General features: G+C 34.6%; 1 protein-coding gene across 1 annotated transcript; it reads right to left on the minus strand.

The window, feature by feature from the left end:
- Positions 1–5,648: 5,648 nt before the first annotated feature.
- LOC111028694 (homeobox protein Hox-A4-like) lies at positions 5,649–26,586 on the minus strand. Its single transcript, XM_022307426.1, has 2 exons — positions 25,722–26,586; positions 5,649–6,686 (listed from the first exon to the last, which is right to left on the minus strand). Exons 1-2 carry the CDS (start codon positions 26,584–26,586, stop codon positions 5,938–5,940), a joined length of 1,614 nt encoding a protein of 537 aa, XP_022163118.1. The 3' UTR covers positions 5,649–5,937.
- Between the last annotated feature and the right edge of the window lie 1,091 nt (positions 26,587–27,677).

Consider the following 27,677-nt stretch of genomic DNA (forward strand, 5'->3'; position numbering starts at 1 on the left):
CGTTTTTGTTTCTTCAAGTCAAATTGACCATGCAGAATTGTCGGTTTCTATTCGTGACATTATATTTGGTACACCCGTTTGATAGATGGTTTTATTTTGATTTGTGCGATACCACATCTCGACAGGCATTGCTGTAGTGTTTCACTATAGAATGTTGCGCAAACCGCACAAGACGATTAAAATAATAATAATAATATAGAGTCTCTGCACACAAACACACCGATTCACAATACTCAGGTCTTGGGTATGTATGAAGTATTCAATACGACATACACAACTGCTGCAGTTACGCGTAACTCGTATGTGTATATAAAGTTAGAAACGTGTTTATATACATGCAAGTTATAATACTCGTATATTATTTCGAATCTATACGCATTTTTATTAGGGGAAAAAATGTTTACCACTTTCGGGCATTGTGCAACAACGACTTTCGCGATATAGATATATCTTACAACATGGTGTTCAATGTAAGGTACCTTATATAATATAATAATATGTCCAACGATGTCGTGTATCATTTACAAAAACTACCTATAACTAAAAAAAAAATAACGAATTTAAAATTAAAATTAAATTTAAACCTAAAAATATTATAGAATAGTACCTACTTATATTCACATATATTATTGTATTAAGTGATTTAAACCTGTGGAATCGATGATGACAATATATTACTTGCAGTATACAGGTCTTTTTAGCACGTTTGTCCCCGTCGACACATTTATGCAAATGGTTGCTTAATTATATTATAGATATCCAATTATTAAAATGTGTCATAATATTTTTTGGTTTACTAACCTGCAATAAAAATAAAATAAAATAAATTTGTTTTTTTTGTTGAATTATTAATTTCCATTAAGTGATCAAATATGTGTATATGGATATTTTAAACTTTTAAAGTAGGTATATGGTTCTTACTTCTTATATTATATAGATGGTGATTGTACACGAGAACATTTTTTATGGTATCTAGTGGGACAAAGTTTATCCAGGCGATCAAGCAACGTATGTTAGAAAATATTTATTAATATCTACGAATCAAAACTACTGTAGAACTTGAGTAGTTTTTACGCATATATGTGCACACTGAACGCGTTTGTATGTTATAAAGCTTCCTGTTTCAGCTGTTTGAAGGCAGGTCATCGAAAATCATAATTCATATAATATTATATCCTATGCACGTTCTATATTTTATTATAAAAGTACCTACCTTGTACATTGTATATTCAAATCGTATGCGATCCGCGTCAATTTTGTAAGTAGACTTAGTAGGTAGTCACTAAATTTATATTAAATCAAAGTTTGTTTATGAAATAATTATAAGTATATAGGTAGTACGAGAGTTATACCGCAAGTTAGATAAATAATGATTGATATTAAATTGTGATTAGTGATTGGTATTTAGGGAATTCTTGCATTTTTTAGAGCATTTTTGTGTGTTATTTAGGCTATCACTCATCAAAACCCTATATCTTGTTATAACTGATAATAAATGTATAATAGGTATGTTCAATAATTATAAACAAAAAAATTCAGTTTTAATTTCTATTTTTTGTACTTTAAAATGCTACATTTTTTGGTTTCTATAAACATATGTTTTGGACACCTTAATATATTTTTCCCTTTGTGTCCACCTGCCTGCGTTCGTTACCTGTAGTTCATAGTTATGATTGTTGATATTAATAGATATTTATTAATTGTCCGGAGTAATAACTGTACATACGTTGTGTATATAATACGAATTATATTATATATACTGTGTTGTATTGAAACATGTTCAGAAACTGCAGGGAATTATTAGCACGCACTTAGAGTGAGCTTCCCTCACTCGTTTGGTTGAATTTTAGGTACACCGATAAATATATAATTTAATCATAATAATATAATTCTAAATAATTGGAAAATGTAAGACCGTACATCTTTGAGATCACCGATATAGGCATTAATGGCGACATACACGAAGTTAACGTCGCATGACCGTCGGTACACTAAATAAATGAGTTTGATAACTGTTTGTGTAACCCGTACTATTATTAACAGGTGATAATTGAGTCCAACATCTCGGTATACAATTAATCGTAAGAAATGGTAAAAAATAAAAAATTCGTTCTCAGTGACACACATTTTCTCCGTTGCCGGATTATCAAACACTTCCGGCTAAAACTCTAAAAGTCCAATCATCGATTTCCATCGCAGTGAGTTACGAAATGTTAAACATTATTATAGTGCCGCCAAGTGACTCGTAACTCCAGTCGCAAGATAAAAATGTGACGAACCGCAAAGGAAAACAATCATCGAGGGTGAACCGGCGAAGGGCGATACGCCACCACCACCGCCTCCACTCTGTATACGGATATATATATATATACTATGCACCTATATAGGTACTATAATACTTGAGCTAAACGAACGATCGGCGGGGAGTACGTGACGCGGCACTCTGTATATAGGTGCAGCATAATATTATACACGTAATGTATATATAATACGACGCTCGCCGCAGCTGCAGCCACAATAATAAGTGCATATGCGTAATAAATTATTTGTAGGGCCCGCTCGGAGATCGTACAGACCATGAAAATGATTATATGCATCTAAACATTTCATACTATAATATAGGTCTGATCCGTGCAGTGCAGTGGTAGAAACGCGGTGAATTAATAAAACCGGCGAAAACTGAAAATTATGTTACACGGACGCCATAATATCTGTTGTCATTATTCTTACGCATAATATTATTATTAATATAACAATATTATAATTTCTTTGTGTCGATTTCCTGCATGTCGCGCGCGCGCGTAGAAAGAGTTAATTACACGGTTTGTGTGTACAATATTATTATATTGTACGGTCGCGCGAGCGATAAAGACAAAAACAAAAGGGTGCATTATAATAATAAAATATAATATTATTATATACACGAAGGTACCTACCTGTACGCGCACACGCGAGACGCGCTCAGTGCCAGCGGACCATTGTTTTTCGTCGTCCTCCTCGCCGCCACGCGCGCGCCAACACCGCATTGTTGTCGCTCACCGGAATACCGTCTGGGCCGTACCCAAGGTCGATCGCGGTAAACTTTTATCGTGTTGATACTTGATTTTACAAGCTATAACGATATTAATGGCGGTATATAGTTGATGTGGCGGAGGCGAAGACACCGTAATAATATTGAATTCATACATTTAATACATAGGTGGGTAGGTATAGGTACCTATATTACCTACGCAGTTCGCTTTATCATAATATCACAGCTGATATAATAATATCCGTTGAAATGGATTTTGGACACCTGCAACGATATTGAATACATATAATGATATCAAGGATACGGAATTCCTATCTTCAGTTTGTCCACTAAACGTACTATATTAATATGCTTTTTGACCAGCGACATAATACAACGGAGAGAGAAACGAAGGTTCTCGCTAGCGCCGAAGCTTCTGACCGAGAAAGAAACTTATATCATAATATTATTTTAAACAAGAGTGAAAACGGGTACGATGATGCGTTGCAGCGGTTTACAATGGTAGACATCAGTCATGTGTTGGCCGATCCACAAGTTTAATATCAATATGAATCTCTGTCCGCCTGTGTCTGATCGGTGGCATATGTCAACAAAAAACCTGGGGGAAAAGCCACCTTCAAATTGCGCCTGTGTTTCCGATCTCGTACATGATATGATATACTTTTTCTCTCTTTATTCGTTAAGCATCAACTACACAGGTTATTAGCTTAATATAATATTATATAGTTCATTAGGTGTAACTTAATGGAGCTGTCGTGTCCACGATTATATATCGACGATACCATACTGGCCGTGGATACTAAGCACTCGTCATTTTAACTGCGACGATAATAAAATATTTTGTAATTTATATTATGTACCACGCTCGTCGCACCTGCTTGTATTATTGAAATCGCGGTTTCGAGAAAAAGGACAGCGTAGTCTTCGCTCGCGGTGTCACGGATGCAGGTGTACTAAGTACTTAATTCATGAGACACCAATATCTATTTATTCTTAAAAATGTACTTATATATTATTGAATTGATTAATCGGAATGTATAGATCCTCTGCAATGAGCGTTGACATCTGCTGTAAATTTGATTGAGTTTTATTTTTTGAATCGCATTACAGATAACTATGTCTATATAACTGATTATTGTTTCTAATAAAATCAACAGTTATAATAAACAGCATGTAAAATTGTTAGCTAATAATAATCTAGCAATCAACTTTTTTTTTCGAAGTGTTAGTTGATGGGTATTAAATATTAAAAAAATGCACAGAGTCATTTTATTTTAAGACTACATTATTTCAGAATACTAAATATTAGTTTGCCATATAAGCCGGTATTTAGTTACCTACAAGTACTAAATTTTAGTAAAATAAAAACCAATTTGTTTCAATGGCGGCTTACTTTTTAATTTGGTTTTCTCTATATTGTATACTAATGTGTTCAGATTATTTTTTATTCGGATAATAATTTATATTATTATGCTCGTATTATTACACAGTATAATATGTAATATATGACGTATATTGTATAATAACACCACTGTTTATTATACTCAAACGTACCGTCAGACTCATCATAATAAGTATGATGAACCTACATGTATAATATATATGGTAAAGGAAAAATGAAAAGAAATACTTATTTTAAAACAATAAAGGTTGAAAATATATATAGCGACATTTAGATTATACAATAATATATTATATGACATAGTATATAGGCATGATACACAAGTTAAAAATATTTTCTTTTTCTTTGAGTATACAAAAGAAGAAAAAAAAGACTTTCTAAAATCAATCGACGACGACGATTAAACAAAAAATATCTTTTCATTTATAGTTCATTTATAGTCATGGAAAAACATATATATATTACAGTAGAAATGTGAATAATATACAATAAAGTAGTAATACCTATACATTATATTTTATAGGTCAATAAATAAATGAGCTTGTGTTTTCGTGATTTATGTTTATGTACACGTTACAAGATTACAAAAAAAAAAAAAAAATAATAATAATAATAATACGATTCCTTAAATAATACAATATTTTTTATATTTACAAATGAGCTGTATATAATTTTTAATCTTCATATATTTCATATTTTTCATTTACCTCATATATATATATGTATATATATATGCGCGTGTATATAAATAATATTTTCTATTTCATAAATTATATAAATTATTATATAGTATATATAGAATCTTTTTATCGTAACGAAAACAAAACGATTGGACAAAAAAAGATCTAAATGTAAGAGATACTAACATTAAATAACATTTTTTTTCCATAAATATAAACATTTTAACCAATTTATATTTTATGTGTGTATCCACCGTGCGTCGGAAATGATTTCGCCAGGAGATTTCAATAAACCTACTGTCAGGCACGAATACGTTGTACGGCATTATTTATTTAGCGTGGAAATTATCATATTCTTCCCACGGTCAAAACATTTTTGCTTTTAGTGGTCAATAATATAATATAGGTACCCGCCACAGACCATAGACCTAGTAACTCGAGTTGATAGGTATGTGCTGCTGACTCAAATATGGTGTTTGGAAAATCGGCCTTGGGAATTGGGAATATTTCAAGTAGGTATTGGATATAAATTAAGATTCTGCCGCAAACAGCTCCAAACAACCTGTGAAGTGTAAAGAAAAATCCCGTGTATAGAACGACTGAAGAAATGTAGAATGTCTGAGGTCTGCAGTAGATATATAATGACAATATGGTTATAAAATAGTATCTAGATGTAATGCCTATTTACGGACCATGTAACGCGGTGATCACTTTCTTATTTTTATCCGTTGGATTTTACGGTATTTTTTTTTCATTTATTTTCATTTTATGTCAAGTAACTTATACCTTGGAAAACGGGCGGCTCACGATCTGCAAACGTGCCGTTACAGCTGAGTGAGGCCGTACTCGCCGGCGCCCACCCCGATGGCCAAACCCTGTTGCTGTAGGTGTTGAGACAGGTGCGGTGGCCCGCGGTGGTTCAGACAGTGCTGTAACTGTTGCTGTTGCTGCTGCTGGAGTTGTTGCTGTTGTTGTTGTTGCTGCTGTTGCTGTTGTTGGTGGAGCTGTTGCTGCATGGCGGCGGCGGCGGCTGCGGCAGCCGGATTGTTGTGCCCAGCGACCGACGAGGCCGCGGCGGACGACGACGAAGACGAAGACGTCGACGACGACGGTATTATGGCGGCCATCAGTGACGTCGACCCGGCATCGTTCTGTTGTTGTAACCTCAACTCGGGTTGTTGTTGCGGCGACATGTCGTGCGAATCTATTTTCAACCCGGATGGCGAGCACAGCGGCTGCTGCTGATGGTTGTTATTGTTGTTACTATTGTTGTTGTTGTTGTTGTTGTTGTTTTTGGCCCGGGACTTTTTGCCCGCCGGTTGAGAGTTGCCGTTTTTTCGACGCACATTTTTCGTGTTGGGCAGATGGTTGTCCTTCTTGTACTTCATTCGCCGGTTCTGGAACCATATCTTGATCTGCCGCTCGGACAGCACCAGCGAATGGGCGATCTCGATCCTCCGTCTCCGGGTCAGGTACTTGTTGAAATGAAACTCCTTCTCCAGCTCCAGCACCTGGTACCGGGTGTAAGCGGTCCGTTGTCTCTTCACGTCCACCGGCTGGTAAGCGCCGTTTGCTGAAATCAGAAAAAAAACATAAGTCTTACACACCTTCAGTGACGATCAAAGGTATATACCAGTATGTATACCGGAATCCGAACAACACGTAAATTATATCTTAAACACTTAATAAAAATATCAGTAGTCGATATTGTAGAGGGAGGGGATAGTGCACTCGAATGCATATATAGGTAATTACGTCGCGATGTAGGATCAATTTTCTTATGCCAAACATTTATTGTTTTGTGATGAGTGGTATCGATGGGTATAGTCAAGGGGGATTGGGATGGTAACAATTCGATTCAAACGACTGTTATTATATTATATATAATTTATAGGAATTCACTGTGCCAGAATGTGCCGAATTACAATTGCATACAATTGCATACAATTTCTACAGGACATAAAAGCATAATGTAATTGGCGACAGCCGATAATATTATAATAACGATATAATATATTATTTTAAGCGAGTATGGATGCGATACTGGAGGTTTTAGGTATTAATTATTGCCGTTTGGCCTGAAATTTATTAAGTTTATATGTTGCCATTAGAAAAGTATAATTTTCTTGATAAAATTTTACAAATATGAAATAATAATGCAAAAAATAATATTTGACCTACGCAACTCCCATGACAGATGTATAAAATAAAAAATAAACATTTAATACCTATTCAACTTTATTCAATTGTTTTGACTAATTAAATAGTGTAGTTTATTCTATTTTGTGTGTGTCTGCAAAAATCATTATACAATACGAACACATGTGATTGTTTTTCTCATAAAAAGTTTAAAAATTAAAGTCAAACGCAGAAATATTATGTCCACAACTGTTCACAGAAACTATATTAATCATCAACTATGTTAATTGTTTTACGCATATGATTTTACCTAGTAACTGTGATAGTACAAGATGAGAGAATATGTGTTATATATAATTGAATATATTGGCACATACACACTGTCAATAATTATAATACGCAGACATACACCTAGCTATGCGTGATAATATTATTGCGCGGTGCGGTGTCTTTCTGCGCCCGAACATTTAATTTCGAAATATTTTTCCACATTATTATTATTACAATCATTATTATTATTATTATTGAAATGCCGGAGCCATGTTCGGTCGGTTGGACAAGGGCGTGGTGGTTACGGCGGCGGTGGCGGCGGCGGTCCTTAAATGGGGGAACGTTGCCGGAGCGGTCTGCGCCGCGCCGTACACATAATAATAATAATAATAATAATAATAAAATAATAATAATAATATATGCCGCTGTCTCGGGTGCGTTTTTCGACGTTGCCGGGTCACCCGACGACGAATAGCTGCTTCTGCTGCCGTTATATTATTCTGTCTATGTGTGTATGTGATGCAGTGATGTGATGTGTGTGTGTGTGGATTAATATTATTATTATTACTACCATTATATATACAATATTATACACAATCTAAGTATTACACGAGTGAACGTGTGTGTGTGTGTGTTTGTTGTTCGACATCAACTTTTCTATTACACAAAAAACATACCATACAATATATGTATGTATATATATAAAGGAACGCACTTCAGTGACGACGACGGCCTTGCAGCTCGTTAAGATCGTGTGCTAGTTTGTGCAGTGTGTGTGTGTGTGTGTTTGGAGTGTTGTTGAGCGCAAAACACATCTATTGGCGAGAAGAAAAAAAATTCACATCTATTTATATTATTATTATATTATTTTATCACAGCCTTAGGGGCCGCCGCCGCTGTCACCATAAAATATTGACTGTTGCGAAACGGTATAGGTACATATTGCACTGATAAAGTGTTGTGTTTACATAAATGTACGATATACACCTATAAATTATATAGGATAGGTAAACCATATACTATATGTAATAATGGCTATATAGGTAATAAACTCAAAAAGTGTCTCCTAATTATAGGAGGTAAAGATGGGATGATGGGATATTTTTTTCTCGAACGCAGTCCGTCTAAACATTTTACGATGACTTACTGATCTCGAACCCATTAACCATGGCACACCATGTGGTTTCCGTGTGAGGTGGTTCTATACGTTTTTAAATATTACAATTCTCATACAAATTAACTTTTCAAAATAAAAATGTAATTTTAAGGATTTATATTAAAATTAAAATTATGTAAATAACTATGTAAAACTCTTCGGTAACTATGTATAAGATATAATAGGTACAATCATCACTTGGCTCAGCTCGGAGCCTTTTTAGAGTGTAGTGTTATATAATTTGAATGTAACTAGAAATCATCTAAAAATATATATATTTCCAGCAGAACTCCTTCCACTTTTCCTCTAAAACCAAAAAACAAAATGAGAAAAAACGCAAAGTGTAAAATAAATCCAAAAATAAGAATGTGTCTAAAGTGCAAATAGAATAAAATGTCAGCGTATCGCGATACTGCAGATACTTGAACTAAATTATATACAACTATTTCTGTGGTTAATCGATTTACGGAATTCAAACCTTATTAATATAATATTCAGTATATTATCGAAAATATGGCCTAAGGCAACGCCTCACTGCACCACGATAACTTGAACCGTGTTTTCCGGAAAAATGTTTTCTAATGTATTGAAGCAATTCATTGGTATTAGTATTGATGGACTAATATATTTAATAGTTACTATATACCATTTACTAACAACGAGATTTAGTTGATCACAGAGCCAATTTATTTTCAGAAATAATAGTTCCCCAATCACCTGATATTATACTTAAGGGGAATGTGAAGTCATTTTATAAAGCCATAATCAGCCGTGGGTGACGTTCGAAAACCAAATACTGCTAGGTAGGTACCTACTGTAGTATATACTTAAACATTTCAAAAACCTAAATTGAGCGATCACGATTAAAACGTAGGTCTTATGATGCTTACTTAGGGAAGGATTGATAAGGTGGTGCATCGCGTTGTGGATTTTGGGCGTTTTCATACAGTTTTATATACCTGCGAATGAAAATGTATAATCATCAGCGGTATATTGGGGCGGTGCTCAAGTACCATGTTTGATTCCCGTAATTTGATTACCAGCTATTGATTAAACGTCAGCTGGTTGTTGTTTACAATATTATATACTCTGCCGAAAAATTAATAAAAAAACCTAAATAATAATATAATAAAATAATCCTCCGGGCGCGTTTACAAAACTCTTTCGAATAGCGCCGTCCTATTATTACGACACGGCTTGTATATGTAACCTCTGCACGCTTTGCGAGCTACTGCCTATAGTTTGTTGAACAGGGTACTGCATCGTGGTATGCAGATATGTGTATGAATAATATTATCAGTTAAAAGAAATTAATCTTTTACCTCGTTCAGTAAGTTCGTCAAAAAAAAAAAAACATGCCCATGGAGATGGGTAATAATAATAATTGTAGTATTATGGTAATATATTAGAACTATTTAATATACCTACCTAGTATATAAAATAGTAAATAATTATATTACATATTTGAAAATAAAAATTTAATTTTCCAACTTATAAAATAAACGGTCCCACAAAATAAAAGTTGTAAATCATCTGTATCGAACTTCTGTATAATGTCTTCCTTCATCGTTGGCCGTGATGATGCAATGTGAAGTGATTTTTTGAATAACCATTAATATGTTAAAATAAAATAATAACAATCATGTGTAATATACGACCCACCTATAATGATTTGTTTTTGCTCTGCAAATAAGTGATACTCAGCGTTATACTAGTATAATTTAAAAAATATGTGTGTACAAATATATGATCAACTATTATGTGATTTATCAAAAAAAAAAAAAAGAATTAAGTTTAAAAAGAAGCTAGTGTCGATCAAATTTGACCAAATGACAATACAATATATTATCACTGTGCGCTACGCTGGCGGGACTCGTCAGAAGGACCTATAAGGACCTATCACCTACCTACACACATAGTAATAACTAATAACGTACGATAAGACAGCCGGTGAGCTGTGTCTGCGTATATGTTGCGTGTACGCACGAGCGTCGGCAGGCAAGCGAAGCGAGGATGAGGACCGCCGGTGGTCGTCGCAGCGCGAGTGTTTACATACTCGAGAATACAATATAAAAAATGCCTTCGGCGGATACAAATGAGCTTGGCCGTGTCGTTGCATCGGTACCTACGTAATAATATTGTGCTCACACACACACACACACACACACCCATATAATATTACATACCCACACGAGAGGAGAGCGTACATTATCAATAGCGGTCTAAAGATGTTCAAATTAGCAATGAATAGAGCTCATCGTCTGCAGCAGTGCTCGATGCGCGGTAGGTATATAATATGATATATAATAGGTGCGCATACATCATCTATATATATGTTATACACCAAACTCATAATACAACGACATCCACACACCTCCTGACCACATCATATTATACTTATATGCCTCTACCTGCAGTATACGTGTAATTTACGTGACCTCCGTAATGGGCTGTTTTGGAAGCATGGAAGCCGGTGTATGGGTACGGCGATCATTAAAGGGGGCACAACGAGACCGCCCTGTCGAACGCGATATTAATCTCGTCGCGGCCCGCTCGAGCGTTCGCCGGGTGAGGTCGCGCGGTCCGAAAATATTATAAATCGCCTGCCATTGTCGCCGGGCGCGTTTTACACGCTCCTCCGGAGAATCCCGAGACGACACTGCACACGCACGTCGAGTGTGTGCGGGCCGCTATACACGTGTAGGCATAATGTATTACACAGACACCTATGTGTAGAATAACAACAATAATATATAATTTATAAACGTCCCCGTTTGTATTATATCTGCACTGCGCATATCGCATTATAACGCGTGTGTCTGTGTGTGCGCGGCTATAAAGTACCTACTTAACACCGCACAAGCGCATACGACACCCGTGTATAGGTACACGGTACGAGACTTCCCCTATACGACGTCCATGTGAGGCCGTTTATTAGTATAAAATATAATATTATTGCGTTATTAATAACGGCGTGTTCTTATACATGGTTTATTATTATTATTATTATTATTATTTTGATTGTGATACACTGCACGGGAGGGTCACGGACAATGTATGTACATATATAATATGTGTGTGCCTCACAACGACGTTTATGGGGGATTCGACGTCTGTGCGTGTTTTGTAAAAAAAATTAATGTACATCGAAGGACACATCGAGTCGACGACGACGACGACGACGACTATTATAATATAAGTAGGTACGTATAATATACGCCGTCTCTCGCGGACGTGATCGATACGCGTACATTATCATAATATTATATGTTTGTGTATACGTTATATTATTACTATTATATGTCATTGAATTGCGTGCGATTTATGTCCTATGGGACTCCTATACATATTACATTATTATTATTATTATCATCGTAAATAATGCGTATATTACTCATATACACGACTCACACAACCACAACCGTACAGTAACTATATAATATGCGCGGCACTCGTCGCAGTGTTTATACACATTATAATATATATTATATATAGTCACACAGCCCCTTGTAATTTATCAACATCTACATCTTATAATATATATCTTCTCGCCGCCGCCGCTGCTTGTTGCCCCCCGCAGCAACCGCCCCATTCGTCATTGATAATTTAAAGGTACTTAGAGGACGACAGAGTTAATGTCGATACTAATCTATCACACGAGTATCGGAATGTATATGTGTATTGTGTATATAATATACTGTATAGGTGTATATAGGTACTATATATATAACATGTAAATAATATGTAGGTATATAATATATCGATATAATAATAATAATAATATGTTCTAATGAATAAGGCCAACACGTTGGATTGTGACAATCGATATGTCGTATCATCTTAGTTAAATCGTGAATTTTGATATGAATGAAATATTTCACGCATAATATAAGTTGCTTATCAGTATATTAACTTCAGTAATTTAAAAAAACTTAGAAGTCACAGGTTAGGTTGCTGAATTATACCACTATTTTACCAAACCCAATTTAGTTCGTAAAGCTTCTGTCAGCCCTCTGATTTACAATAACTGAGCAAGTACATTGGAGGGATTTAATGGCCCTCGATCTACTTTAGGCACTCTTATTAAGACGAAATCTCTAATTTATTTATAATACGATGTAATTAATTACAAAATATTACACACATTTAATGAGTTAAATAACATAAAATATGTCCATTTCGCGAATTATATATATGGTACAATATATGATCATTGTTCAATCAAACAGAAAAAAGTTGCACCAAGTGGGTGCGATAAACACACATATTGCACATGTGATGTTCCCATTATATCGGCATAAGGGGCGATATCTATTACTCATCGAATTTTATATATGTATCATAGTGGTGTGTTTACTTATTTTACTTATATTTTAAGAGCAATTTCGTCACTTGTTTTTATTCCATCGATTGTGTTTTCAGTTTTTATCTATAATATAGCGACAAACATATTACATCTAGGGCCATGGTATAAAGTTGTTTTTTGAACGAAAACTGTTGAAACAAGACTTAAAATATTTTCGGTACCCACAAATTAATTATTAATGTTTTGTATTATATACACGTAGGTATACGGTGCCAACGTAAAAACGAAATTGAAGGTAGTGAAAATACGACTTTGAGGCGTTCCCTTGAGAGGGCGTATATTATATAGCAAAAACGCCCTACAGGAAACGCCTCGATGCTTACAAATTAAAAAGGTTTATTATTTTTGTCTTACAAGTGTGGTGGTAAAGTTATTTCGGGGAAAAATATTTAAGAGAAAAACAAAATAATAAGAAACACTGCCAGTTATAAAAAAAACTATCTGTGCCGCATATGATTTGAATTTGAAACAGAATACAGCTCAAATTTGACCTACTAATAAATTATGAAATTTGAACATCCGATAAGGTAATACGTATAATGTATATAGCTTACAAATATTTCAATAGTACCTATTATTAGTGAAAAAGTTATTATTTGCTAGGGCAATATTGACGAACTGCAGCTAAATATTTTTTGATTGGAAAAAATGTGGCTTTATTCCAATGTTTGTCGATAAACATCATCGAAGAGAGCAAATGTCAATAAATATAATGACGTGAGCCGATCGGGTTTCACAAGACTATTGGGGTTTTATTCAAGAAAATATTAATTAATAATATAACATATACGTATAATGTATACTGTTATCGTACACCCCACACCATCGTTCTTACAGGGGACTTATATGAGACACAGACCGAAAGTATATACTGCACTGCTGACATATATATTTAAAAGTATATAGTTTCATACATTATAGGTCAAATTGTAGACATTTTCGACATATCTGCTTTTTTCATAAAAGTAGGAATATATGCTGCGAGCGTAACCGATTTGATTTTCGTCCACTAAAGTTTTATCGCTATATACTGATATAGTTGGGTAGGTATAGGTATACGCGCTAGTATTATACACGGTCGTACGGATATATTATCATGCGAGGTATAAGCACTTTAAAAAAAGTAAAAAGGAGAATAAAAAAATAAAATCTTTTGACGTGTCAACGCGGTGTGAAAACCATTCGCGCGTATAAAAAATAAAAAAAAATAGGGAAGAGAAAATCGCACGCGAATAAGGAACAGTAGCTTTATACAAATGGACGCGAGTGCGTGAGTGGTGTGTGTGTGTGTGTGTGTGGGTGTGTGTGTGTGAGAGTGTAGCCGTCCCAAGGGTGTAATGTATTCTCGCGGACACGCCGATGGCTGCGGCGGCACGGCGTGAGCGTTCAAAGGACATGTCACTAGCTAAATTTTCGACAATATTCCGACGGGGTTCGAAAAAGGGCGCACAAAGGTTTTGGCTTTTTACCGCGCACGGTCCGCGGTGGGTTTCCCGCCGCACTCTACTCCGTCTCACACACACATTCTCTACGCGTTTATCGCGCGCGCCCTGTATATATTGTATGCTCCCCGGTACACCCCCGGTACACCCCATCGCCCGTCCCCGTCCGGATGTATAACGGCAGATGCTCCTGACCCCGTTGAACCATTAATCAAATACGTGTCGTGAATGAAAACTGCACAAGGAAAAGGCCACAAAGCGCCTGCAGGTCCTGCGAGAGAAGAGCGGGATAAAAAATAAAATAAAATAAAAATACTCAAATATATATGATATATAAATATAATATACATGTACATAGAAATTGCGACGCGAAAGAGAAAACCCGAGTATATGTATATATATATATATAATATATATCATACAGTGCAGTGTTCGAGCTTGCGCGCGAGACACAGAGGGGCCTCGATAATTGTTCGTATATTATGATACTCGGCCTAAAAGAAAGGTGAGAGAGGACCGAATAAAATAATATAATGTCGGTTTCGTATGTAATAATAAATTAATAAGTCTCAGACGTTCAAACACATATATAAATGTATTATCATGTACGCTGCAAATAACCCTCAGGTCACTGGTATATGCAGGGAATATATTATTATTATATTATTCAGCGTACGTATATACCTGCGTAATATTATTTTATTATTGGACTTGCATTGGATGTAGATCGTCAAATGTATGCATCATCGAAATCGCTCAATCGCGCGCGCGGTCAACGATCCGGTTCACAATATTATTGCAGCAGTATATAATGTACCTAATTGAAAATACCGTTTCTAATATTATAATATTCAAACGCATATATTTCACTGCACCGATTAATACATGCACCTCGCGCGGATCTGTCTTTATTATATTACTTAGGTATTATTATATGTATAGGTAAGTATCGAAGATTTTAAGCACTTTTGCGGTGTCCAGCAGTGACCAGGACAGTCTTGGGACCTAACTCGAGTCGATGCGCGTATAATTTTAAGCGGCAGAGGCATATATTTTTAAAATTTTTTTTTTACTTAATCAAAAATAAAATGTATCCATCTCCTTCGCTTGTGATGCGGATATAGAGAGTTATATTGTAGGTACGTGTCATTAACACAATCGTAATAATTTTAAACATACGTTTAGAGACAATTATAATTAAATAAATAAACATAGATATTAGATATCTACTGTGTGGAAGAAAGTTTCCAAATAAAAAAAAAAACTATATATGAGATAAAAATCGCGTTGGTAAATATATATATGTATTGTATTTTACGTGGGTATGGTTTATTTTACGAATAAATCCTTGGGGATTTATAACAGCCAACGAATGCCGAGAGAAATCCGAATCGAACTATATAGCTCCAATGATTTTATCGATCGCGCTAAATGATTTATGGAGAATCGTGATCGCGGAAACATCCTTCGCCGCCATCATTGCCACTGCAGCAGCACTATCTCCCCGCGATAAGACCATCTATATATTATAATTATTATTGCTGTAAGTCAGTAACTCCCGGAGCCGCGGCATCATTCATTTGAGATTTACCAATTGTGAGATGTAGAGGAATTAAAATTTTCAATGACAGACATCGACAAACACTATATATAGGTACCTTCATTAATATATTATTATATAGGTACCTCCTACTAAATAGTCTAATATTATATAAACAAGCTTATTTTATGCAGTGTATATACTATGAATAGGTATACTAACAGCAGCTATATCGTGGGTATAGTTATATTATTGCAGGGATGATTATTTTCTTAATATTCCATACAAAAAAAAAAAATGTACCTATATAGATTTAATAGAGATTAAAATATGCAAACATTTATGAGGGGATAATAATATTCTCATTATTGATCGATACCTAAATTCGATTAACTATTCGTATAATGTGTATAGAACATTTAAACATTTTTGTAATAATGGGTACAATTGGTAATTAATCACAGCTCTTCATTGATAAGTTTATTGAACACATATAGCATAATGCACGAAACATCGTTAGGCCTTAGCGGCTTAGCCCTTAGGTGTAGCTTAATAGAAGATTATAAATAAGCCATATGTTAAAATACTATACGTGCATTTGTATTGAAATTGTTTTATTTATTTATTTATTATTATTTAACACGATACTTACTTAAATAAATCTATAAATAATATTTTATTTTATTTACAATTCATATTAATAATAATTATTTAATTTTTTGATTTCTACAAGTTGATTTAAACTAAGAATATTGTTGTAATATTTCTTACATTTTATTGTTATTATAATTTTTATTTATTAACTAACCCTCAGCATCATGAGTATACTGGAAGATACATTTTATTATTTTAAGCACTAAAAGTAATAATACAGACCAACATCAGACTACCAGAGCGAAGTAAGAGCCAATATAATATCATACAAACATAAAAAAATTAATCATATTACCACTGAATAGTTTTATTTAAACTTGTAATTATATAAATATATTATACAGGATGATTCACCAAGAATATGCCCACACCTTTTTGTTCAATAATGTAGTTATTCAAAATCTGATATTTAAAAATGTTGAATACATTTATAATGTATATATAAAGATGGTGCTGTTTTCTTATTTGAGAACCCCCATTTTTCTGTATGAATCATTCAGCAGATCATTTTTTTGAGCAATTTTATGTTGGTGTCTAAATCAAAATTCGAACGAGTAGTTTCTGAGTAATTATAAACAATATGCATACCTAATACGTTGGCTCATGATAATAGGTTAGGAAAATACTTAATTGTTACAGCTACTTAATAATTTTAGAATTATTATAGTCTTTAACATTAATAAACAATTAATAAATTGCTAAAATTTTCCGAGTATAATAAACTACTAGATTTAATACTATACATGTATATTTTATGTTTGTATAACCATTTTTAAGACTAATAGCTTTAGGTACTATATATTTATATTTTAATTACTCTGAAACTTATCATCCGAATTATGGTTTGAATCAAATTATAAAATCTGCATTTATTAAAGAATGTAAAATATATTTACATTAGTATGTTGTCATACGTAGTACCTATGTATTGTTTTTTGAACTTAAGTACCTATGAAATGATTTGGATTAATTCATATAATTTACATTAAATAAAATATTGATACATTGAACTAAAAAATGTATATATTATATAGTCACGTATTACATAAAAAATATATAGGTAATTTTTTACGTTATTAATTTAGTTTGCAGCCCCAGTTGAAACTTTGAACCTATTTTAGTTAATGAGTAGTCATGATGTACTTTTAATTTAGTATACTATTTATACTATACTATAATCATTAATATAAGTACTTATACCATAACTTCCAGTATTGTAATAATAATATACTTTATAACTATTTATCAGTTAATTATCGAGATATTATCATGGTGGGCGGAGATAGCTGCTGAGCTGGACGATAATCTTCACCTTTTTCTTCCGCGGTATTACTCCTAAACGATATAGGTAAAGCATGTAAATGTTTTGAAAACAATTAAAAACTACATAGTAATGTGGTCATTTTATGTATTTAAAATTGTGTGCCGGTCAAATCCTAATCCAATACAAACGCCCAACATAATATTCGTACAATAATGTGTACATGCAACTTTCCATCATTTTAGAGGGTCATTGCCACTACAGCAGTGTAGAACTATACCTGCAGTGTTTGAATAACTTATACACTTATACAGTAGTGCATATCATATAATACAGGTATCTACATTTTAATTGCAATATTTTCTCCAGACGAATAACTAAACGCACGAGGCAAGTATAACGTACACGCCGTGATGTGCTCAACAGCAATAGTTCGACAACCGCCAGCCATTCCGTTTTCATCGCATTCACGCTCACGCACAGTGCACTACACTATATTCACACACGGAAATTGTATAGGTGTAATATATGCAAAAACATGTATTATGTTATGATCAAACCCGATAAGAGGGGAATTAATGGGAAATTTTTTTAAAAGGGCCTAGAACATTGGGATTACTCAAATTTTTTTTTAAACCAAAGAAACAATTAAATATTAAGAATTTGAAGAACATAGCGGATAATAGTCAGGTAGACAAAGTAAAAGATAGGTGGTCCATCCAAGGTGGTCGAATGATCATATTTTAGGTGAAGTTTAATACAAACGTAGATAAGTATACATAATAAAGGAAACAATAATAAGTACTAATGGTGTCGATTAATATGAATCTTCTCTTATACCGTTTCGGGGTATCTATGAATATCACCTGATAAGCGGTGCTACACAGCTATATAGGTATAAACTAGCGGTATATATAGTATATATTTTGAGTCACTTCTCACGTGCTGCTGCTAATTGTAATTTATTTTTCTGTATAGCTGCAGCGACGAATATTGTAATTTTTCAAACAATCCGAAACGAAAGTATGAAACAAAAAAGAACAAATCGAAGGTCGAATATCGCATGGATGTATCACATTGCCGAACGCATACTGCATAGATTATATATCAAAAAGCATAATAAAATATAGGTACTAATTAGGTATGCATACACCTACTTATATTATCATCGTTCATCGTAGTCATCGTGTGACCTCCGTCTACCCATGTAACTATAGTGGTCGTAGCTACTTCGTGAAATCAATCTTTCATGAAAAGTTGACCATTTTATGAAAATATGATTTGTTTTTTCACAATACTTCGGTTATCGTTAATCATTTACTTTATGAAATAAAACATTTTATTACAAATAGTTATTTTTATTTATTTATGTCATATTTTATAATATTATATAAAATGTCAAAATATTATTGAAATATACATTTTAGTTGTATTTGTTTAAAGATATATGTTTACTTTAACATACATAAAAAACCTTATTTAGGTAATAATATATTTTATAAATATTTAAGTCATATTAAATATAAAAAAAAAACGTATTTAAAACATGAAATATGCGTTTATATTTAAGTATAATATTATATACTATTTAGTATTTTCTGAATCCAGTAATTCGTTTTGTAATAATTTAGTGCTTTTCAGCGGGACAATAAGTTATGGCAGTGGCTGATTTATTTCATACTATACGTATACTATATTACCTTTAAGACAATCACATAATTATTATTGACATGCATACAACTTGGGAATGCATAAACCTCCCAATACAACTTGAACGGTTTCACACAAGGTTAATTATTTTTGTTTCTCAACTTGTTTAGGTGGTGTACAATTTGTAGTGACGGGCTCTATATTTTCAGAACTGAACTGTGAATAAAAATTAACAGATTTGAAATATGTGATTGTAGAATAGAATGTGATATACGCGCTTGAATATACCTACCTACGACTTTATATTATAAGGCAAAAGAATCTAAAGTTTTCAGATACCAGGTTATTATAAACAGGTATAAATATTATTTAATTATTTAATAATCAATAGCTTTTAGTGTGGAACTGTCCAAGTTGCATCAGGAAGTCTGTGGTTTTTAAGTTGTTCGTGTAGAAAGTTATATTTTGAACGCATGAACGCATGGTCATACTGATTTCGGCCATCGGGTTATACCCATTATATTATATAATATACATACACAAGATAATAGAAATATGGCATCTCTGAAAGAATAAGAGGAATGGTGCATGGGTACTCCAGTCTTATTAACGATTGATTGAGAAAAAGCATCATAAACTAGTTTATAATTAATAATTGCTGTACAATAGTTACCTATATATTGGTGGTTATTTGGTTATTATTTTGATAGCTCTAAGACTTGAGTTTCTATATACATATAATATATATATTATAAGTCGTGTATCACTATATAGTGTAGTAAAATTAAACCGCCCGGGGCCCAAGCCCCCTCTGCCCCCCCTAAATACGTCTCTGACTATATTGCTTCAGGGATGATGCGATAATAAATCATATTAATTGGCAATTATCATGCATGTTATATATACACATATATATATATATGTATAGATTGTACATCGTATATTATAATATGCCGAGTTATATAGGGAGGATCGAATCCGGTGATGATCTTCCACCCTTCTGTCAACCCGCAAATAAGACAGCGACTAAAAAGTGACGTCAGTTATGTAGTCGTTACAAAGTATAAATAGTATAAATAGTATTATATTACACCTTAACCCTGCAGCACATATCCGTATATATATATATGGCATATGCAGCGAACAGAGCACGCGCGATAGTTGACGATCGACTACGGACTACGGAGAGTGTGCCGACAAACGAACGGGTAATAATATTATAAATACGATAGACAATCGCTTGAAACTAACATGATGACTTGGCGGTTTCGGGGGCGGTCGCGATGTCTTTAAACACGGAGGAACGGTCAAGTGCGTGCGAAAAATCTCCGTCAATGTCACGTGTCTCGGCGGCCGATGATGGTTTTCCGTCGTGTCTTGCAGTATAAAAATCAATGATGGGGGTACGAGTGTACAGATTTCGCACGTCGTAAATATTATCAGCTCGTATTGTGCTTAGCATCGCAATTATATTATTTTACGAATATTTATAATTATTTAGTTATTATAGGTATCATACATAATATTATTAATAGGGAACGGATTTTATTGTAATAAAAAAATCAAAATATGTACATAAATATGTACTTATTTTTATTGAAATATGTAAAAAAAAATCAAAATATGTAATAACCGCTTAACAGAAAAAATGAGTACCAAAAGTAAGTATAAAAATCTTACCTCTTATCTAATTAATAATTATTAAAACAATGCGAAACTACATATTCTCTAAAATTTAAAAACGTAAAATAAATGGTGGCGATTTGGTGGTAAAATGTTTTTGTATTGACTGAATGAACGTTCCACATCAACTGACGTAATGATAGCATACCGATTTTTCACAACATTTACAGTATAAAACTTTCCCATCACTTTGAAATGTTTCATTCGGAAATTCTTTTAAATATGCGGCTACCTTATTATTGATTGAACTTACAACTTTAGGCATTCTAAACAATTTTATAAAAAAAACAACAAAATTTCGATGTAGATATGAAGAAAAAAACGATGCAAATAATTACACCCGCCAGAACAGTAACTAGACATACACTGAAGACTGAAGCTGTAACATTGAATAAACACGTTACCTACCCACTTGTCCACAGTGTATAATACGATAGCAGAGTATTAAGTACGTAAGTGCATTTAGAGAACGTAGATAATGTTTATCAATCATCATTGAAAATTACAAATATCATTATTTTAGGCTTTCATCGACAGCGTATAATTTATAGACCATAGGGTATCTGAAGGCCATTAAGATAAGGCAAATAATTTTTGACGTCGCTGTAAATTGACGAAAAAAACCAAAAATACCCGAATATTTACGAAATATTCAGTTATTTACAAAATATGCGAATATATGTATTTTTACCCAAATGTGTAAAAATATGTAAAATAAAATTAGGCTTATTTTAATAAGAATGATCTGAATCGTGCACATTTTTTATCAGATTAAAAATATCTCATTCCAATAAAAATATGTATTTACAATAAAATCCGTTCCCTAATTATTAATATTATCAGACGGATACCTCCTAATTATGGCAAGAACATTGTACGTATTACACATAATATTGTAATAGCGGTATATTGTGCATAGGGTATAGGTACCAATTGTAAGTCTATTTGGAGTATAATATCAAACGTTTTTTTATAATATGCATATTCCGTCGTTGACACGATAAACCAGCGTTTCCCAACCTTTTTCCCTCATGGAACACTAGTCCCAACCCATATTTAGCCGAAACACACTTGTCACTGACTTATATGTATGCATATTTTTTTATGGTAGGCTTTCATCATATTAATTATTAATACCAAAGTAGTTGCATATCAGTATATTACTACCTAATAAACAATTTAAAATGGTGTGTTTATTTATGATAAAAAAAATCTTGTTACAATTATAATTAAAAATATTTCAAACTATTACCGAAATTTTACGTAAACGTTTATTAAGAGGACGCTACACCCGCATGTGTTGTCTCCGTCTTACAAATGTAGAACATAGCAAAACAATGTTTTGCACGAGAAAGAACCGAGAAAGCTACAGTCATAATTAAGAAACAAAATTTTCACCACATAAAAAGGAGAACTTTGGCTGTGCAATATCGTTTTTATTTTTTAGATATCACTTATATGAAAAAAGTTATTATTGTTTCAAAATACATTTGTTTTTGTATTTTTCAAACTTGAATAACTTTTTTTGTACTTCCGATATCGAAAATATAAAAACGATATTGCACAGCCAACGTTCTCCTTTTTTTTGTTTCTGTAGATTATTGGCAAATCGTTTTTTTTTTTTAACGGTTTTTGTCTCTCTTAGACAAACACATGGGAGGCTTTTTCCTGACATTTGTCCACTTAGGGTTTCTTTAGCAATGATGTTTGTACAAATCCCTCAAAAACTCTTTTATCCGCTTGTATAGGTATACCCATAATCTATATATATAATTTAATATACGTACACATAATACAATATTGTGTTCTCTCTGATCGGTCTAATTGCTGCGTCTCCGGTAAGAGCAGGGGTCAGGGGCAACCATATACGTGCAGAGTAATATAAAGTCAAATATATATATATACCTACACAAAATAACTCGAATAATACCGTTTCGTTTGTTTCTTATCCGATCACTTTATCTCGTTGACTCTATCTCATACTGAATACAACGTATTATTATATTATAGCTATTACGACTACGGTCGCTCTCTTTCAGACACCACACTGCATCGTCGAGTGCACAAGAGTTTATACGGTATAATATACATTATGTTGTTCTCTCCGATTACAAAAACTCGAGGTATTATAATATTATATAGCTATACCTATGTATATCTGATCGTGGACGCCACGTCTTCAAACAATACAACTTCCAGATCATCGGCTTTATGGGCTTTATCGGCTTTATCGGCCTAAAAATCAATATAAGCTTACGCTATATTACTATGATGATCCCACAGGACCTCGATATCAAAGTATATATAGATTATAGGTATAATGTGTCCCATTTTGACGAAGTTTTGTATTCTAAATCAAGAATCACAATAATTGTAATATTCGTCGTTAATCGCTGTCCAAAGTATAAATTCCTACTATCGTGGTTCTAGGCTAACCTAACCTTCTATCTATGGTGCTTGGACATACGAGTAGGTATAGCCGCGCAACGGAAAATACAATTTTTAATATTATATATTATGATATTTACGTAATATTATACTATTTATATATACGAACCCACGTGAGTATAGGTAAGACATTTAGCTTTCTTAGGTTCCAGAAAAAAAAATAAAACGTGAATTATCCTTCGGTAGATATGTCATTTATACAATAAGAAACCGTATACAGGAAGTCGTATTTAGATAATATATAATAGAGGAGAAAAAACTTCTTTTTTTTTGGTGTGTATAAGATGTTTTTACGGTGTCTAAATATGGACAGTGGCCAAATTCTTTTTTGAGAAATGGCCATAACATAATATAGATTATATAATGCCTCCTGTTGTAGCGGTATGTGGTATTGTTCAATTTGTTACGGTGGTTTATATCGCCTTTTTTTCGCGAAATAAACATAATGGATTGATGGGTACTTTTCGGCGACAATGACGTTTATAAGGTTAAGTGTATTATGTAAACGGGAAACGTGATCTATAAGACCAAAACTTCTCAAACGACCACAGTTCAATTGTATTACGACATGTCAACAGGACATTGCGAATACCCTAATACATGAGCAGGTATGGGACGCGTCAATGACGGAAAACTACCGCTAAAAAACAGCACACTATCAATGAACATGACGCATCAATGGGCATACGTATACGCACATAAACGTATCACACGCACTGCGTGATACACTCAAAACGTATTATTAAGTGAGAAAAAAAATACGTCTGACCTTTTGCAACAGATATATAGTTCGCACTATAAACATATATATCAAACATATTGTCATATATACTATAGCAGGGAGCAAGGTAGAGTAGGTATTATATAAGAGCAGGTATTATATTGATATATATTATATCAACTCGATGCTGTAACTTTGAAATATTTAGGTACCTACATAGCATAAACGAGAATTTATCGTATTATTATAGGTAGGAACACCTTATATAATATATTGATCGAGTGATATTACTTTGTTTATGCTCAATATATTACCTACCTATACGTCATAATATTCAACAAAATCGATTGAGATATTTATTAAAGATAGAGTTAGGCGTACTGAAGAACGCGTATAGTTCATGTATGAATACATTGTTTTATTTATAGCGATTGCGACTTAAAAGTTAGAACTTACGGACATCTTATGATATACTTTGCAGTTCACAGTGACCGATTATTAAATGGTTTGAAAGGCACTACAATATGGAATACATATATACGTATACATATAGGTCTATAAGTCGTTATTATAAAATATAAAATATATATACAGACAGTGGCGCATGATGTGATTTCAAAACATTTAGCGAACACAATTCCTTTCTACACATCACCCACTTCAAAATTAATTACATTTGTATAATAAATATATAAAATGTATATAAAAAGTGATCGCTACATGGGATGTACACCACTAATAGTAGACGTTTAATGACGGAATCCACGATATCGATGAGCCTCCCCCCTAAATTGCACTACCTTTAAACTCGAAGGATTGAATGTTTATAGTATTGACACTATGTGTATTTAAAACCATTACATTATAACTACAGTAGTGTTGGCTGATATTTTAAGACCAAAAACGTTAGATGTGACAATAGCTGATATGACACATCAATATTGTGTCGTTTATCATATTTTTGCAATATGATTATTGAGTAGTGTTGTACCAATGACACAGTAAGACGTTGAACTTGAAAAAGTTTTAGTGAACTGTACAATGTAATATATAATAACTATGTACGACATAAAATTCAATGTAGATACACCTATAAACCTATAGAAATGTTGACAAATGCATATTAGAATAGGACACAATAAGTAGGTATATCGACAACTCTGGGTCAAGTCTTATATGCTTGCTACTAACCTATACATAGGTAATGCATCATACTTATTGTTTGATAATATATCAATGAGTTATAATATCTATGTTTAGGTAATCTCCAGGACTTACGCATTCCGGCCACGTGGTTCTTCTTCATCCACGGATAGATGACCCGGTCTGAAGACTCGCTGTCGTCCATCATGATCGGTGACCCGTTGACCGTGGTCATCATCATCTCGTCCGTGTCCGTGTTGCAGTCGTCCATGTCGTCGGAGCATGACCCGTCCAGCGGGTTGTTGGACATGTGGTTGGACGACGACGGGCTGGGTTGGAGGTGGCAAGGCAGCGGAGACGGCGACGAGTCGTCCTTGATGTCGTGCGACATGACCGCGTTAAGGGCTACGGATTGTAGGCCACCGCCGGCCCCGGACGGTATTATGCTGCCGCCCTGGCACTGTTGCCCCACGGCGTTGTGCATCAGGGAGGCCGGGGGTTGTTGCGCCTCGAGTGGCATTTGGCCACCATGGTGCATCTGGTACGCGCCATAATTGGTTGCCGCGCTGGTGTAATACGACGGCGTCTGGCCAGGGCTCGGGTACATGGCCTGCATGTGTTGCTGATAGTTTCCCTGATAGTGGCCACCGCCACCGCCGCCGCTTACCCCGAGGCCACTGGAGCTACCGACACCGACGCCACCAACGCTTGCCTGCACTTGCTGGTGGCCACCACTGCCGCCTCCACCACCGCCGCCATTACTGCCGACGTGTTGAGTCTGTTGGCTCAGGTGATTGGCGTGATGAGAGGGGTGGTGGTGCTGATGTTGGTGGTGATGATGCTGGTGGTGAGGGCTGCCGAAAAAGTCCGGCGAACCCATGTAGTTCTGCATGTTGCCGTAATCGTCCGGCGGCGAGTATTTGGGCTCCGCCATCATCATCTGGTGCATCTGCGTCGGTTGATGATAAGGCAGGGTGTTGTGCGTGAGAAACGAATTCATCGTTGGCGCATCCAATACAACATGCACTATATAATGTTACACCTACTGTTACTGCACTTATTGTATGGATGGTTAAAAAAACGTACGAAGTTATAATAGTATACGGCACTGCTATTATTACGACGACGGTGATCGAAATATACGGGGGCGGAGGGCTGTCCGAGCCCAAAGTACGAGCTCAAAAAAAAAAAAAACACAACGGGACGGGTGTTATAGAAGAAAATGTTACATGCGGGCGGTGTAACGATTACCAATTAATGACGCCGACAAAAACAAACGAAACGTTGACGACGATAATTCGCACGCGCGCGCGGTCCGGCGAGTATATTATTATTATTCTATATCCAAGTGTCCCGCCGACGGTGATCCGGTCAACAGCACTCGACACTAAACGGAGGACGAATGACGAGACAATTTTTTTATTCCCTACGATCATATGGTACGATATACCTACGGGCGGCGCGCACGCACACAGAAACACACTCGGAACACCGTTTTGGGCATACTGACGCGCGGCGGCGGCGGCGGCGACGCTCGGGGCCGGTGCTCGCCGCAGTCTTCGCCGTAACCGGGAGGAGGGGAAAACGGCGCCGGAAGGCACGCCCCGCACGTGACCGGCCGTCGACCAATCGCTGGGCGCCGCCATATCGCCTACCATGTTTGCCGAGGCCGCCAACGACGTCGCGCGCGCCGCCGTCCTCCGCTCGACGATCTCGCCGATTTTTTTCGTCGTCAATGAATCGTGATGCATATTAATAATAATAGTAGTATGATTACATACAAAGTGCAGCAATAATAACATTAAAAAGGTGTTTACCAATATTATTATGCGTGGGTGCTGATAATAATAATATGTTTTTTGGTGACCCCAACTAATAGCTAGTTCTTTTGGATATAGGGCACTTTTCCGACATTCTCTGCAGAATTAAAAATGTTTTGTATCAGAGACCTGCTGCCAGGAAGACATAGTTATCTGAGGCTTGGGTCATAAATAGCCAATCTCACTTTTTGGTGAAAATAAATTGTATAATTATATGGCCAATCATATAAAACTGTATACGCTTTTCTAGTGGTAAAATGACGTATCTCAA

Source organism: Myzus persicae, unplaced genomic scaffold (assembly GCF_001856785.1).
Source record: "Myzus persicae strain clone G006 unplaced genomic scaffold, MPER_G0061.0, whole genome shotgun sequence".
NCBI lineage: Eukaryota > Metazoa > Arthropoda > Insecta > Hemiptera > Aphididae > Myzus > Myzus persicae.

What these genes read in the sequence shown, in the direction of transcription:
- LOC111028694 (XM_022307426.1), bottom strand. Translation starts at nt 26,586, where the DNA reads ATGAATTCGTTTCTCACGCACAACACCCTGCCTTATCATCAACCGACG. An exon ending in GAACCACGTGGCCGGAATGC is followed by an intron (nt 6,687 to 25,721) that starts GTAAGTCCTGGA and finishes TTCTGATTTCAG; the next exon opens with CAAACGGCGCTTACCAGCCG.